Raw genomic sequence first — 15,537 nt, 5'->3', positions numbered from 1 at the left:
TTGTTCTACTTTCAGCGATGTCTTTTTCAGCCTGATGATCCAGAATACAACGAAGCGACAAAACGAAGAACACATCAAACGACCAATGAACGCGTTCATGGTGTGGTCGCGCTTACAACGCAGAAAAATAGCACAGGATAATCCAAAAATGCATAATTCGGAAATATCGAAGCGCCTAGGTAAGTCTCACTCATTTCGAATGCCCAACTATTGCTGGGAATGTATAAAACCGCGTTATCGTAAACCGCAGTGGTATCGCCGTGGCACTTAGCTTCTTGTTTGAGGTTTATCATAATCAAGGCACGCTCACTTCCGACTTCTTCGCTCGAGTTTTAATCCAACCACGGTGCGGTAGTATCGACACTGAGTGAGTGTGCCTTTCAAATCCGCATACATCGGGTGACTGGTAAGAACCGTGATTGTTTTCCATTTTTCGACATACATAGATTACTTGGCATGATCGCATGCTGTCATTGGTGAACGCTTGAGTGTCAAAGATGACGAAAACTGTCAAACAACGACATCAACACAATCGCCAGAGACAACGTTTGGGCTAATCCACCAAAGCTTCGAAAACCTTACCAAAACGAAGGGTTGTAGGCCGGCTGGCTGGCACACTGGAATCTGAAATTCACGCCTCGGCTCACGCAATCTGTTTCAAATCATCATCATCGTGCATTGCGGGCAGACTAGTGCTGAACAAAAGAGCCCGAGTTCCTAACCAGTTGCACTGATAAGTAGTTTGCTAAACTTAATCCCTGATTTATCGAAATGAGAAAATAGATGCCGCGTGTCTCCCGGCGAATCTCTTTGTCCCACCGCAATTTTGTCAATCACGACTCTTTAAAATTTAATTCAATTTCATTTCCATCCGCATAACAATAGTTTCCTCTCAAACAACTCGAATCCGCATTGTTGGTGCGTCATGTGACACGTGTCCTTCGTACTGTATTAACTATGTTATTATTTGCTTTTGGCGTCGACACTTCCTACACACCCAACCCACAGTCACATACCCGTCCCTTCTTCCGCACCCACCCCCCATCGTACCGCCGACTCTGCATGTTCGTGTCTCAATGTAACTTTTCCTTTTAGCATAACAAAAGATAACGATTCCTAGCATCTTAACAATTTTCTTCAACAAAGCGCAAACGCACCAACACACACACGCGCCATCCCATATTCATTCGGAAGAGGCCTACGTAAATGTTGAAATGTATATGTGTGCGTGTGTGTGTCTGTTTCTGTACAAAGGACTCTTGAATGCTGACATGTATGTGAATATTAGAGTGCCGTGAAAGACAATTAGCAATATTCTTATTCGACATGAGTGTAAGAAAAAAGAAAAAAAACAAGTAAAAGCGTGCTAAGTTCGGCCGGGCCGAATCTTATATACCCTCCACCATGGGTCGCATTTATCGAGTTCTTTTCCCGGCATCTCTTCTTAGGCAAAACATGTAAAAGCGTGCTAAGTTCGGCCGGGCCGAATCTTATATACCCTCCACAATGGATCGCATTTGTCGAATTCTTTTCTTAAGCAAAAAAGGATATAAGGAAATATTTGCTCTGCTATCAGAGCGATATCAAGATATGGTCTGGTTTGGACCACAATTAAATTATGTGTTGGAGACCTGTGTAAAATGTCAGCCAATTCAAATAAGAATTGCACCCTTTGGGGGCTCAAGAAGTAAAATAGAGAGATCGATTTATATGGGAGCTGTATCGGGCTATAGACCGATTCAGACCATAATAAACACGTTTGTTGATGGTCATGAGAGAATCCGTCGTACAAAATTTCAGGCAAATCGGATAATAATTGCGACCTCTAGAGGCTCAAGAAGTCAAGATCCCAGATCGGTTTATATGACAGCTATATCCGGTTATGAACCGATTTGAACCTTATTTGACACAGTTGTTGAAAGTAAGAATAAAAATCGGATAAGAATTGCGCACTCTAGAGGTTCAAGAAGTCGAGACCCAACATCGGTTTATATGGCAGCTATATCAGGTTATGAACCGATTTGAACCATACTTGACACAGTTGTTGGATATCATAACAAAATACGTCGTGCAAAATTTCATTCCAAACGGATAAGAATTGCGCACTCTAGAGGCTCAAGAAGTCAAGACCCATGATCGGTTTATATGGCAACTATATCAGGTTATGAACCGATATGGCCCATTTACAATACCAACCGACCTACACTAATAAGAAGTATTTGTGCAAAATTTTAAGCGGCTAGCTTGTTGAAAGTAAGAATAAAATACGTCATGCAAAATTTCAGCCAAACCGGATAAGAATTGCGCACTCTAGAGGCTCAAGAAGTCGAGACCCAACATCGGTTTATATGGCAGCTATATCAGGTTATGAACCGATTTGAACCATACTTGACACAGTTGTTGGATATCATAACAAATCACGTCGTGCAAAATTTCAGCCAAACCGGATAAGAATTGCGCACTCTAGAGGCTCAAGAAGTCAAGACCCAAGATCGGTTTATATGGCAGCTATATCAGGTTATGAACCGATATGGCCCATTTACAATACCAACCGACCTACACTAATAAGAAGTATTTGTGCAAAATTTCAAGCGGCTAGCTTTACTCCTTCGGAAGTTAGCGTGCTTTCGACAGACAGACGGACGGACGGACATGGCTAGATCGACATAAAATGTCGCGACGATCAAGAATATATATACTTTATGGGGTCGCAGACGAATATTTCGAGTAGTTACAAACAGAATGACGAAATTACTATACCCCCCATCCTATGGTGGAGGGTATAAAAAAACGAAGAAAATTCAATCACAGCCTATGTTGTCCAATATTTAGAAAAAATGGCAAGTAATAAGACATTTTCTACGCGATTGACTTAAGAAAAGACTCGTAAAGCTGTAATGAATATAAATTACACTCAACGAAATTTTTTGTTCAAAACAACAAAAACAACAGTTCTTATTTGATGAATAGGGGAAAACAGGCATTGCTGCTGTTTCAGCAAAACATAGTGCTGCGGATTTAGCAAACGGTCTTTTCCACTAATACAAAAAATGCTAAAATATTGGGAAAAAAATGCTGATGTCAAAAAATATGCCATTTATTTTAATTTTTCCTATTTATTTCGGCTTGAGGACATACACATAAAAAACAGATGTTGTTGTTTTCTTTTTTGAGATGATTACCATTTATTAGTGCCAATATTTAGAAAAATCACATATCCTCTTCATCTAGGCATAGAAACTGTGAATTGAAAGAAATATATTGACTGCTCCATCCAATGGCTCTTTTAGAACTATGCTATTATTTATGTCTGCATTTTAGGGTCGGTCATGTGTTTTGATTACTTTGGGCATTTTTTTCCTAAAGGGGTCAAATGAATGACCATGGCACATTATGTCGGAAAGAAGCTTTTAATGAGTGGAATATTACTGAAAGGAAATTACCGAATCAACAGATCCTTGTACACATAGACATTGTGGCCATTGGTGTAGGTTAGCGAAAACTCTCTCGTCAATTTTACTGCCCTGCTAATGCCCACACTGTCATAGTTATTGACTAATTTCTACCTATATCGATATTTTATGAAAAACGAATATGAAATGTAAACAGCCATTGTGACACATACTCGTATCTCCATTTGCCCACTGCTCATTCAAGAGCTTCCTTTAATCTAGTTGTAGCAACACTTCTTTTGGCTTACCTACATATGGATATCCCTTCTTACTCTCTAATTTGGCGAACAAATCCATTTGCTTGCCTTTTAACACCACAACAACAACAATCCATCTGTCGTGTGCAGTTATTTTAAACATGTAAATGCCGAAAAAATGGGGGGGGGGGGGGGGGGGGGTAGCATTGTGGTAGCATTAACATAAACTAGACAATAACCTCAACACCAACGTTGGTTGCGGTTGATAAATAAATTGGTTGAGGCAACAAATATGTTTACTGTGCGCATAATAAGCATTGAGAATTTAAGTAATAAAAGTAATATAATGAAAGTTCACATTTAATTCTGTTTAGGAATTTTAAAAATGAATGGTTTGATAAGGAGTTTTTGGGTGTATTGTCTAGTTTATCACATTGGCTCTATGTTGACATAAAAAAGTTACGGTAATGGCATTCTCCGGCTGTGAAGCTGCAATAAAAAAAATTGCATCGCTTGATCATGGGGTTGTGATCGGAATGTTTAGAATTGTTGGTGTAGGCACTGTTGTGATGTAGTTAGGTGAGGCCATGGTTGAATTTACATTGTAGTTACTTGGCTGATCAATGTTTTGTATAGGAATAGTCAACATGATGTTCGAGCTCACAATGTTAATATTATTGAAGTTTGCCCATCCACCAGTATGCATCGCAGAGTTTTTGGCCACCTGTCCCAGTTCCATCGATTTCTATAACAACACAGATAAAAATAATTTTGAAAAACAACAACTTTGGTCGAAAAAACAACTACGTAAGTTGTTAATTTTCCTGCAACAATTTATTTTGAATCTCAACGACCCAAAGTACAAATTTGTTGTTGAAAGGCACTCTTTGCAAGCCTCTTTGCATAACAACAACTACAAAATATCCATAAGCAAAGCAAAAAATCATCTGACCAGCAGGCGGATGCATGTGCTATGTTCGGTGGTGGTGGTTTTGTTTTCTTTGTTCGGGCTCGCGTAGCTTTGTCTTGTTCGTTTTACTGCTGCTCTGGGGTTTTTCTCTGTCACTCTCTACTATTACTCTGAAAAACAAATTTTAATAATTTTGGTATTGAACTCATGATGTCATGTTTGGTAGTATTTAGAATCGTATTTAATTGCGAAAACGCATCTATGATACAATTACCACATTAACCAAGCTCGACAACCCTGCTTATTAGCTGCACTTTTTCCAATGCATTTATTTTTGTGTAATCAGGGCTTCGCAGTCGAAATCGAAAAAATTTGCTCAACTCAGACGCAGTTCATTGCAAATAATGTGTAGCCGTTTTTGAGTATAGCTCCAATTGAAGTATGCTATGTTGTGATTTTAACACTCCGAACTTGCAAATATTAGAAATTCCTAAAATTGGGCATTTAATTCAAAATTATGACTTCCAATATGTAAAATAAATAATAACTACCGAATTCCGGTGCAGTTCAAGGTTATGAAGACTTTCAGGAGGCATACAAGCAGTATATAAATCCATTTAAGGCAATACCTGGCATACCTAAATCTGTGTTGTCAGAGGTGCAAAATACTTCTATGCAGCAAATTTCGTGAAAATCGCTTCATAGACTTGCGTGTATGGATCCATAAGTGAAATTTGTGTGGTAAATATGTATATATGACGGCTATATCCAAATCGGAACCGATTTCTCCAAAATTCAGCACGCTTAGTGGTAGATGCTATAGAAAATAATCTGCAAAACTTCGAGAATTCTTGTTATTAAAGTGAAAATCGGACGTGCATATATTTATATGAGAGTTATATCTAAATCTGAACCGACTTCTGTGTCAGAAATATGGCTGCAACTGTTTCAAATCAAGGTTGTAGGTTTTATCGAATTTTGGCCCCTTTTTACCATTTCCGCCCATAGTGTGGTGGTGGGATTTCAAAGTTTGGCCCGGCGGAATGTAATGCGTTTTTATAATTGTCAAACAGCATGGTTTCTCAAAGTCTCTGTGCTTTGGTTGAGCTTGTAACTACAGTGTGAGTGTGTTCGACTGAGGGACTCTAATACACGCCCATACAACGCAGGACTAAAACTGCCAGTTTAGCTACTGCAGATACAAATGACTGTTTCAACAAAGATATGTGAATTTTGAATGAATCCTCACTGGCACACACCAATTTGCATGGTTATTCTGTCCTTAAATATGCGACAAAATCTTTGAGAACTTACCTGCACTAATTTGCATTTGCCAGTGGAATTAAAATAATTTCATAAAAACAATTGAAAATACCCCAAATTCTTTTCGAATTTGTTAATGTCTTCCCACATGGACTGTGCATTCTCTATTTAATTTACATTTGAATATTCTCGCCATAAATGCTGCTGCTTTAACCGTCACACAGTGGGCCAAATGGCAAAAAAATTGGAAATAAGTCTACAACTTTTTATCTGTTGATTTTAGCCATACAAAATGTTCTAGACATTTGTAGAGGAGGACATAGGCTTTCAGAAAAGTGCTGTTGTTGGTCCATATCTTTAATACAGGGTGAGCTACAGGGTGTGAAAGTTGACCACTTTTGACTTCTCCAAGCTTCTGGGGGCCATAACTTTTGATCTACTCAACCGATTTACATGATTTAGGACTCTAGAGAAAGAGCTTGACAAGATCTAAAAAACTTATGCAAAAAGTACCATGCCATCGTGTACTGTTAAGGAGTTATGAATTGTTTAATTTTAAAATATGAAAATTTGGCCTTGGTTTTTTTCAGTGTTTTTTAAATAACTCCGTCAATTTTAAAGCTATAAACTTCATACTTCACACAAATTATGCCAGCATATGTGTGCATAAAATACAAAAGGAATCACGTGAATATCTTTGGCGGTTTAAAAATGGCATCGTTTTCAATATGAAAAATATTTTTTTTGTCAAAAAATTGCAAAATTTTTCAAAAAAGATACTCCCATTTCCTTTAAGTTTTCGCAAACTTTGGCCGTCAAAGCATTATCATTTCTTTCCATTTTCACAAAGTCGAGGTATTAAGAAAAGTTTTAAGTGCTAATTTGGCTAATTTCGATATCAAACAACACCGTTATCTTAAGACCAAAATGGCCAATTTTTTTACTAAACTTCAAAAGTTTCTCACTGGAAAAAAAGTTCCACGGGGATTTTTTCGCTTTTTTTGAACTTAAATGAAAGCTTAAAATGTTCCCAACATTTTAAGGTATGTCTCGCCATATCCTAGCCATAAATGAGATCGTAGCGATCAAAATACTGAAAAAAGTCAATTTTCAAGTAGTGCTATATTCATTGCTAAAAAACAAGTATTACGTCACATTTTATTGCAAAGATGTTAAATAAACTTTTATTTGGTAACACTTCTTCTACAAAACACAAAAAGAATCATGGAAATATCTCTATTCTATTCCATTTTATGGAACCGGCAATAAAAAAGTCAATTTTTCAAAAAAGTCGAATTTCCCAAATTTTGTTTTTGTTGTCCTAATTGCACATGACACACTATAGCCATATTTACGCAACATACCTTATCGTAAAGGAAATTTTCATACCTTTCCAACAATGTATAAAACATTTCTCAACTCGGATTCTATCTACTCTAAAATTCATTTACACTTCATTAAACTCTATATAAAAATGTCTATTTGTGAAATGGAACCTTATATGGGGCCTACACTAAAACATTGATAGATTTGCCCAGGGTTTACAATACAAATGTGTTAGAATAAAAAAAGGTCTCCTGCCAAAGTTTAAAAAAATTGGAATAAAAATATGTGTTTTAGAGCGAAAACACTTCGCATCGGCGTGCGTTTATATGTATATTAGCTACTCCCAAAATAAAAAAGCATTTTAGTTTTGTATTATTTGATTTTATTCTCTACCAAATAATCTAAGGTATCAAAATTTAAAAGCTCTTTAATTTGAATGGCATCGGGATCGTCCTTATCTATATCGTCACATATTTTTGGTAGCCATTTAGTTCTGATGCTGTATAGTACCGGATCAGACGATAACAATAAATATTGAAGTAAATCATAATTTTGGTTAAATTTGGTGCTCTTTCGGGTATTGAAAAGCCGGAACTGTTTAACATCTCTATTACGGGATTCCTGAGCTTCTTCTGTAAGTTCTCCTAACGGAAGTATGTTGTATTCCACAATTTCCTTGCCATGATGTAAGACTTTATGTACTGTCGGTGTTAAAGCTTTCCACGAATATAAATCAGATAAAATGTTTTTTGTGTCATTACTATAAGCTTCAAATTTGGTTGAATTTATCATCTTTTTGCTATTGATTACAGCCAAAATCACTTTGAATCGTCTTAGCAAGTGTTCATCAAGACCGGTTATTTTAGATGTCGATACGGGGTCCTCAAAAAACCGCCTTGCCGAGTTGCCATCATTTGTGCTTCCGTATCCGTAAAGAGGTTTATCTATTATAAGTCCCTTTTGTTTAAACTCCAACTGGATTCGATTCTTCTCTTCCTGCCTCATTTTGTGAAGATCTTGGTTGTTTCTAGCAGAGACATCGCGGTTTCCAGGGCTAGTCCGATATTTAAGGTCATACGATAAATGCAAACAATACTCCATGAATCGAATTCTACAGTGCAGGGGCGAAATACCGAAATTGAGCGCATTTTCGTTTACTAAATTTTCATCAGACTTGTCCTCGAATTGCCCATTCTTCTTGCCACAAATATTGCATCTCCAATTGGACATAACGCCAGTTAATGCGTTTGCCACCTTTCCATCGATCATAGTGAGTTGTAGTTGAAACGAAACTTTTATATTTCTTCCCAATTGGTTTATAACAATCATGGGTAATGCAGCAATTTCTTCCTTTATTTCGTTCACCAAAGATCGTGTTGTGTTCCGGTCTTCCTTTGTATACTCAAACCGAATTGGGCGACATAAATATTTTGACCCAGGTGTTCTATTTATCCATATATCTTGAAATGCATTTTCTTTCGATGATGAAGATTGGTCCTTGTACAATCTCATTCTCAATGGTACTAATGATGCCATGAAAATTGATGCGAAGTTGGTATCTATTTCTGTTTGTTGCTTATATTCGGAAAATCCAGATGATCCATCACAACCCCATTTGCTGATCAAAACCACTTCGGAATTATTACATGTGTTCAACTGTTCTTCAGTAAAATTAGAAATAATTCTAACAGCTGTATTTTCAACAAGATCAGCAAGTTTCACTCTTGCTTTTAATTCGTCCACGTATATATTTGATGGCACCATTTTCGTCCTGGTGTTGTACAATTTATGTTTTGAGGGTAAACAACCCCATCCTTTTTCACGAAGAGCCTTCCTCATTGTTGAGTATTTGTTTCTTGAGAGGCCTAGGTTCAAAATCAGGGCCAGTGCATCTTCCTCCGTGAATTCTGTAGTCGATTTTGGAGTTGGAATACTTTCTACCATTCTCTTTACCCTTTTCGGAGATGCTAATGGTAAAACATCGACAATTCGTCCAACATTTTTTGGTTGTGTTTTTAACAATGCTGTTTTGAACGTATCTTTTATTAAATTTGGCGGATGTGCCGCCAATAGTTCCTCTTGTTTTTTCTTTTTGGTTTTCTCCGTAACTTCGTCGTATGCTTTGCTAGGCCGGCCGGGAATCAGCGGTTTAATTTCAATAAGTAGATCCGATTTCAGCCACTTCTCATACATTTTGAAAAACTTGATTTTTGCGAATGAACATTCTGGCAACCTTCTCTCAAATGATTTGTAGAATTTTTCAAGTTTGTCTAAAGCGTCTTTATTTAGCCTTATTCCATATATGTGGTCCAAAGTGTAAACAAGTTCCTTAAATGACTCCGTGTATGATTTGGAATCATTTTTGATGTCCCATACAATTTTCGAAAGAGTGGAATACTTCAGTATGACTTCCATAACTTATAAATGTCCTTTACGCCTCTACAAAATATAATGAAGAAAATTTGGATTTTGTTCAAATATTTATGCAATATATTCACAATTAATGACCCATTTCAGGTATCAGACGCAATCGTAAAAAGGGGTCCAAAGTGCCTCTTTTTACTTACTCTTCTATAATTATTTACCTGGACTCGAATTTGGTTAAAAAAAATGACAATGAATTTTTTATGGGTAGGTTTTTTCACATTCATTGATACGGTGGATTTCCTGGGAATTCGACATAGCGAAACAGGTAACATTTGTCTGCATCAAATCTTAACACAAATATATATATATATGCAGGTATATTTCTAGGTTACTTTTTATTCAAAAATCATCAGCTTACATTAAAAATAGATGTAGGTACTATATAAACGCACGCCGATGCGAAGTGTTTTCGCTCTAAAACACATATTTTTATTCCAATTTTTTTAAACTTTGGCAGGAGACCTTTTTTTATTCTAACACATTTGTATTGTAAACCCTGGGCAAATCTATCAATGTTTTAGTGTAGGCCCCATATAAGGTTCCATTTCACAAATAGACATTTTTATATAGAGTTTAATGAAGTGTAAATGAATTTTAGAGTAGATAGAATCCGAGTTGAGAAATGTTTTATACATTGTTGGAAAGGTATGAAAATTTCCTTTACGATAAGGTATGTTGCGTAAATATGGCTATAGTGTGTCATGTGCAATTAGGACAACAAAAACAAAATTTGGGAAATTCGACTTTTTTGAAAAATTGACTTTTTTATTGCCGGTTCCATAAAATGGAATAGAATAGAGATATTTCCATGATTCTTTTTGTGTTTTGTAGAAGAAGTGTTACCAAATAAAAGTTTATTTAACATCTTTGCAATAAAATGTGACGTAATACTTGTTTTTTAGCAATGAATATAGCACTACTTGAAAATTGACTTTTTTCAGTATTTTGATCGCTACGATCTCATTTATGGCTAGGATATGGCGAGACATACCTTAAAATGTTGGGAACATTTTAAGCTTTCATTTAAGTTCAAAAAAAGCGAAAAAATCCCCGTGGAACTTTTTTTCCAGTGAGAAACTTTTGAAGTTTAGTAAAAAAATTGGCCATTTTGGTCTTAAGATAACGGTGTTGTTTGATATCGAAATTAGCCAAATTAGCACTTAAAACTTTTCTTAATACCTCGACTTTGTGAAAATGGAAAGAAATGATAATGCTTTGACGGCCAAAGTTTGCGAAAACTTAAAGGAAATGGGAGTATCTTTTTTGAAAAATTTTGCAATTTTTTGACAAAAAAAATATTTTTCATATTGAAAACGATGCCATTTTTAAACCGCCAAAGATATTCACGTGATTCCTTTTGTATTTTATGCACACATATGCTGGCATAATTTGTGTGAAGTATGAAGTTTATAGCTTTAAAATTGACGGAGTTATTTAAAAAACACTGAAAAAAACCAAGGCCAAATTTTCATATTTTAAAATTAAACAATTCATAACTCCTTAACAGTACACGATGGCATGGTACTTTTTGCATAAGTTTTTTAGATCTTGTCAAGCTCTTTCTCTAGAGTCCTAAATCATGTAAATCGGTTGAGTAGATCAAAAGTTATGGCCCCCAGAAGCTTGGAGAAGTCAAAAGTGGTCAACTTTCACACCCTGTAGCTCACCCTGTATTAAAGATATGGACCAACAACAGCACTTTTCTGAAAGCCTATGTCCTCCTCTACAAATGTCTAGAACATTTTGTATGGCTAAAATCAACAGATAAAAAGTTGTAGACTTATTTCCAATTTTTTTGCCATTTGGCCCACTGTGCGTCATTAAATTGAGATGGATTTGTTATTTAGCAGCTGTACGTGGTGGAGGTGGTGTTCTTACCCTCGAATTGACTTTCAAATAGATTTCATTATCTTACAAATGCATTAAAAGAATAACACAACCGCCAGTTAAAAGTTTGCTCTTCGTGTTGAAACTAAAATTTTGTTATTGTATTTTATACCAATACATGGGCTAACTGAAAAGTTCTATGCACGCTTAACTATTCAAAGCAACGGTGCACCGGGTAGATATCATTACACTTACACAATAAGTGTCGGTTTTATTTCATTGTTAATTGATTAGTTGATCTAATGTCGCTAAATGTGCTTAAGTATTGGATCCTATTGCTTCCAGTTAAAAAAAAAATACGTTGTCTAATACAAGCAAGACATGGAAGTTCGTAAGAGTGGCCAATCTCAACGATTAAATATTTTGTGTGTTCTTTTGTAACGTTTTTATGCACCACTACTGTGAATTCGTTTGAAACACCCAGAAGGAAGAAAGGTAGACCCAGTGATAAGTGTACGGATCGACTCAGAATCATATTCTGATTTGATTTAGCTGTGTCCGTCTGTCAGTCCATGTAAATTTGTGTACAAAGTACAGATCGCAATTTTCAGCACAAAAAATTGTTTTGCCCTACATAGATTACTTGAAAATCTTGATTTGATTAAGAAATTTTTATATCTAATTTAAAATTCAAGGATACCTTCATCATAAATTCCCGTTTTTTATGGTGAAGGAATCCTTGACTATTTGGCCAACATTTTCACAGCGTCCTAGAACCACCATAAATGACCTATTACGGATGCTGACTGAGGAGGGATTTGTACCCGTCTGCTACGCAGACGTTGTTATAATACTTCTAAGGGGTAAGGATCCGAACGAGTGTGAGGCAGCCACTGCGGCTATAAGACTTAAGGCGATGGGAGAATGGATTGAGGATGGGAGCAGGTCATACCATCGCGGTATAATCGAGGCGACGATAGGAAACCTGGAAGAAAGGGAAGAGGTTTCCGTCGGATACCTGAGATGAACCTTGAATTCGAGTGAGAGGCCCTGCTGCCACCGGCACAGTCTTGGATTGACGGAACCCTAGTATTGGCCTCTCCGACCCCAAGACCCCCCAAAACGGGCATACATGTCCAACGTCACAAAATGGGTATACAATGAAAGTTCTTTGAGAGTTGATTTCGAATCTGATACACACATTTGGGACCGACTCTGGTACCGGCCGACCCACTAAATACCCTTCAATAAGACGAGTAGTTCGATCGGGATTATATGGGAATTTAACGAAAGGTCTATGACATTAGAGTTTGAATCTTATATTGATAAAAGGATTCAAGAATCTAGGTAACGTCCTGCCGTTTAGCCGGACATGTAGATCTCGGCATTAAAGGATAAAAAAATTGTCTTTAGGGTCAAATAAAACACCTTACACAAAATTTCATAAAGATCAAACCAAAATTGTGGCTTCTATAGCCTTAAAAAGCCATATTGGATGAAAGATGTATATGGGAGCTATATCGAAATGTGAACCGATTTTAATGAAATCTTGAACACGTATTTGGATGTCAAATAAAACATCTTATACAAAATTTTTTAAAGATCGGACAAAAATTGTGGCTTAAAAGGCCATATCGAATGAAAGATATTTATGGGAGCTATATCGAAATCTGGACCGATTTTGTTCCTATTCAAACAAATAAATGCACAAAGTTATAAGACCCTGTACCACAGTGGTGGTGTAGGGTATAATAATAAATGAAGTCCGACGTGGATAGAATAGAACAGCAATAAAAGATCTTTGCTAGGAGAGCAAACTAAACTAAACTTTAAACAAATGTGATATCCCAAGTGGTAGCTTTGAAATATGATTTTGAATGTAGATAACCAACAAAAAAATAATTACAATGGATCTGAACGAGACCCGTAGCCCTGAATATCTTGATTGCCACCTTCAAAATGCTTGACATTATAGGGCTCAAACAAATTCTTGCCAGAGCACGATGCTGATATCACTGCAGGGTCCGCTCCCTAAACTCCCCTCAAACCGGGGATATGAATGATCTGATAATATTTTAATGTTCATTAAAAAATTACATTCAGTATAACGCGATGACTTTTCAGAGTTGGTAAATTCATTAGATTCAATTGTATTGGAATGAATAAGAAAAACTGGGTTCCATACTACGGAACCGTACTCTAAGATACAATGCACAAAAGAAATATACAACTTCTTAGTAACTATTGCATCTGAGAATTCTTTACTCCAGCGTTTATTAAGCCTAGGCTTTTATATGCCTTGTTAGTAATTACAGAAATATGCTCGCTGAAGTCTAGTCGGTGATCCAAAAGGATCCCAAGATCGTTTATAAATGAGACAGATTCAATTAAGCGGTCATTAAAATAATAACTTGATTGTATACTACCTGGTCTAAAAAAGGTCATAAGTTTACATTTTTTAATGTTTAGTTCCAGTAGATTATTTTTGCACCAGTCAAAAAAACTGTTAAGATCAGATTGCAGTAAACTTCGATACGTCTAGAGATTATACGACAGAAATATTTTGAAATCGTCCGCATACATAAGTACTTTAGAGTGGCGTACAGCATTCAGCAAATCATTAATGAACATAGTAAAGAAAACAGGACCAAGATTGCTCTCTTGTGGAACCCCAGAATTCACATTAATTTTATTAGACACTGCATTACCAAATTTCACCATTTGTGAGCTGCCGATAGGGTACGACTTTATCCAATTTAATAACGAAGGACCGAATCCCATGTAATGCAACTTGGTTAATAACAATCTATGATTTATCTTAACGAATGCCTTACAGAAATCAGTTTAAATACAGTCTGTTTGAAATTTCTTTCTAAATCCATCGTTCGCAGCCATAATGAGCTCTATAATATTCGTTTATGGCAAGCAATGTTTACGAAAACCATGTTCGTATTTTGATAAAATAGACGATATTTGGAATGATACTGAATCGGGAACAAGTTTCTCAAAAAATTTTGGTATAGCATTAATTGTATCCATTATAATTGGAATCGTCAGTTCTCTTACCCGACTTAAATAAAGGAACAATGTAAGACTCCTCCCACATTTCAGGAAAATACCCAGAATATAAAGAGTATGCAAAGAGGGAGTGCAATGTTTCAGTATGCATGCTTGGATTCCATATGGCCCAGGAGCCATACATACTTTTATGTCGTCTTAAGTTTTCCAACACAGTAGAAACATCAAAACTATCGACATCTATGTGAATAGATGAGAATTCAGAAATCGGGTAGGGATATCGAAAAGTATCCTCGTGCGATTTGGTGGAATAAGTAGTTTTAAAAAATGATGCAAAGATATTTGAGATTCCAATGTCACCATCATATACAACTTGTCTAAATTGCAAACTCTTTGGAAAACCAGGTTTTGGGAATAAGAGGTTTTAAAAAATGATGCAAATATATTTGAGATTCCAATATCATCATCTCGTAAAACTTGTCCTAATTGCAAACTCTTTGGGAAACCATTACATCGACGTTTATTGATAATAAAACCATAAAAGGATTTAGGATTCAACATCATATCATTCTTCATCTTTATGTACTTGCCATACAGTTGTTCATTCATAATCGTGTATTTCGACCTTGCTACTGAATAATTCGTATAATCAAAATGTGAACGTCTTCTTACAGACTTATTTTGATATAATTTCCTGCAGAAAGGAACGATAGCGGGATCTGAAGGTTTAAAGTTGGGTGATACTTATCCTCTGGACGGGTAATGGAGTCAAAAGGAAAAAGCAATGCATCACGGGGATGACTTACGAATATGAGGTCAAGGAGTCTTCCTCATAAGTTATAGACTTTATTTATTTGCGACATACCAAATCTAATTGACGGACCAATGCATCTCTCAGCACCTTACGCCTCTTTCCGCCACTGGGTAATTACAAGTTTGCCCATGAACATTCCATTAAGGAATAGGGGCAAACTTCTCATATAGCAATGAGTCCTCTCCAATTCAAGTTTAAGCTCAATGATAAAGAGTCTCCTTTTTATAGCCGAGCCCGAACGGTGTGACGCAGTGCAAAACCTCTTTGGGGGAGAAGTTTCTACATGGGTGCCATACCATTTAT

General features: G+C 36.3%; 1 protein-coding gene across 4 annotated transcripts in view; it reads left to right on the top strand.

Moving 5' to 3' along the window:
• LOC106096205 (transcription factor Sox-1) overlaps positions 1-15,537 on the top strand; it is a 78,524-nt gene that overhangs the window by 28,637 nt on the left and 34,350 nt on the right. For all 4 annotated transcript variants that reach the window (XM_059361333.1, XM_013263846.2, XM_059361334.1 and 1 more), the window contains exon 3: positions 16-179. In XM_059361333.1, the coding sequence (XP_059217316.1) occupies positions 16-179 (164 nt within the window). The remainder of the gene's footprint in view (positions 1-15; positions 180-15,537) is intronic.

The sequence above is a fragment of the Stomoxys calcitrans genome, chromosome 1 (assembly GCF_963082655.1).
Source record: "Stomoxys calcitrans chromosome 1, idStoCalc2.1, whole genome shotgun sequence".
Taxonomy (NCBI): domain Eukaryota; kingdom Metazoa; phylum Arthropoda; class Insecta; order Diptera; family Muscidae; genus Stomoxys; species Stomoxys calcitrans.
The sequence above is the reverse complement of the archived record's forward strand: the minus strand, read 5'-3'. Positions and strand labels throughout refer to the sequence as shown.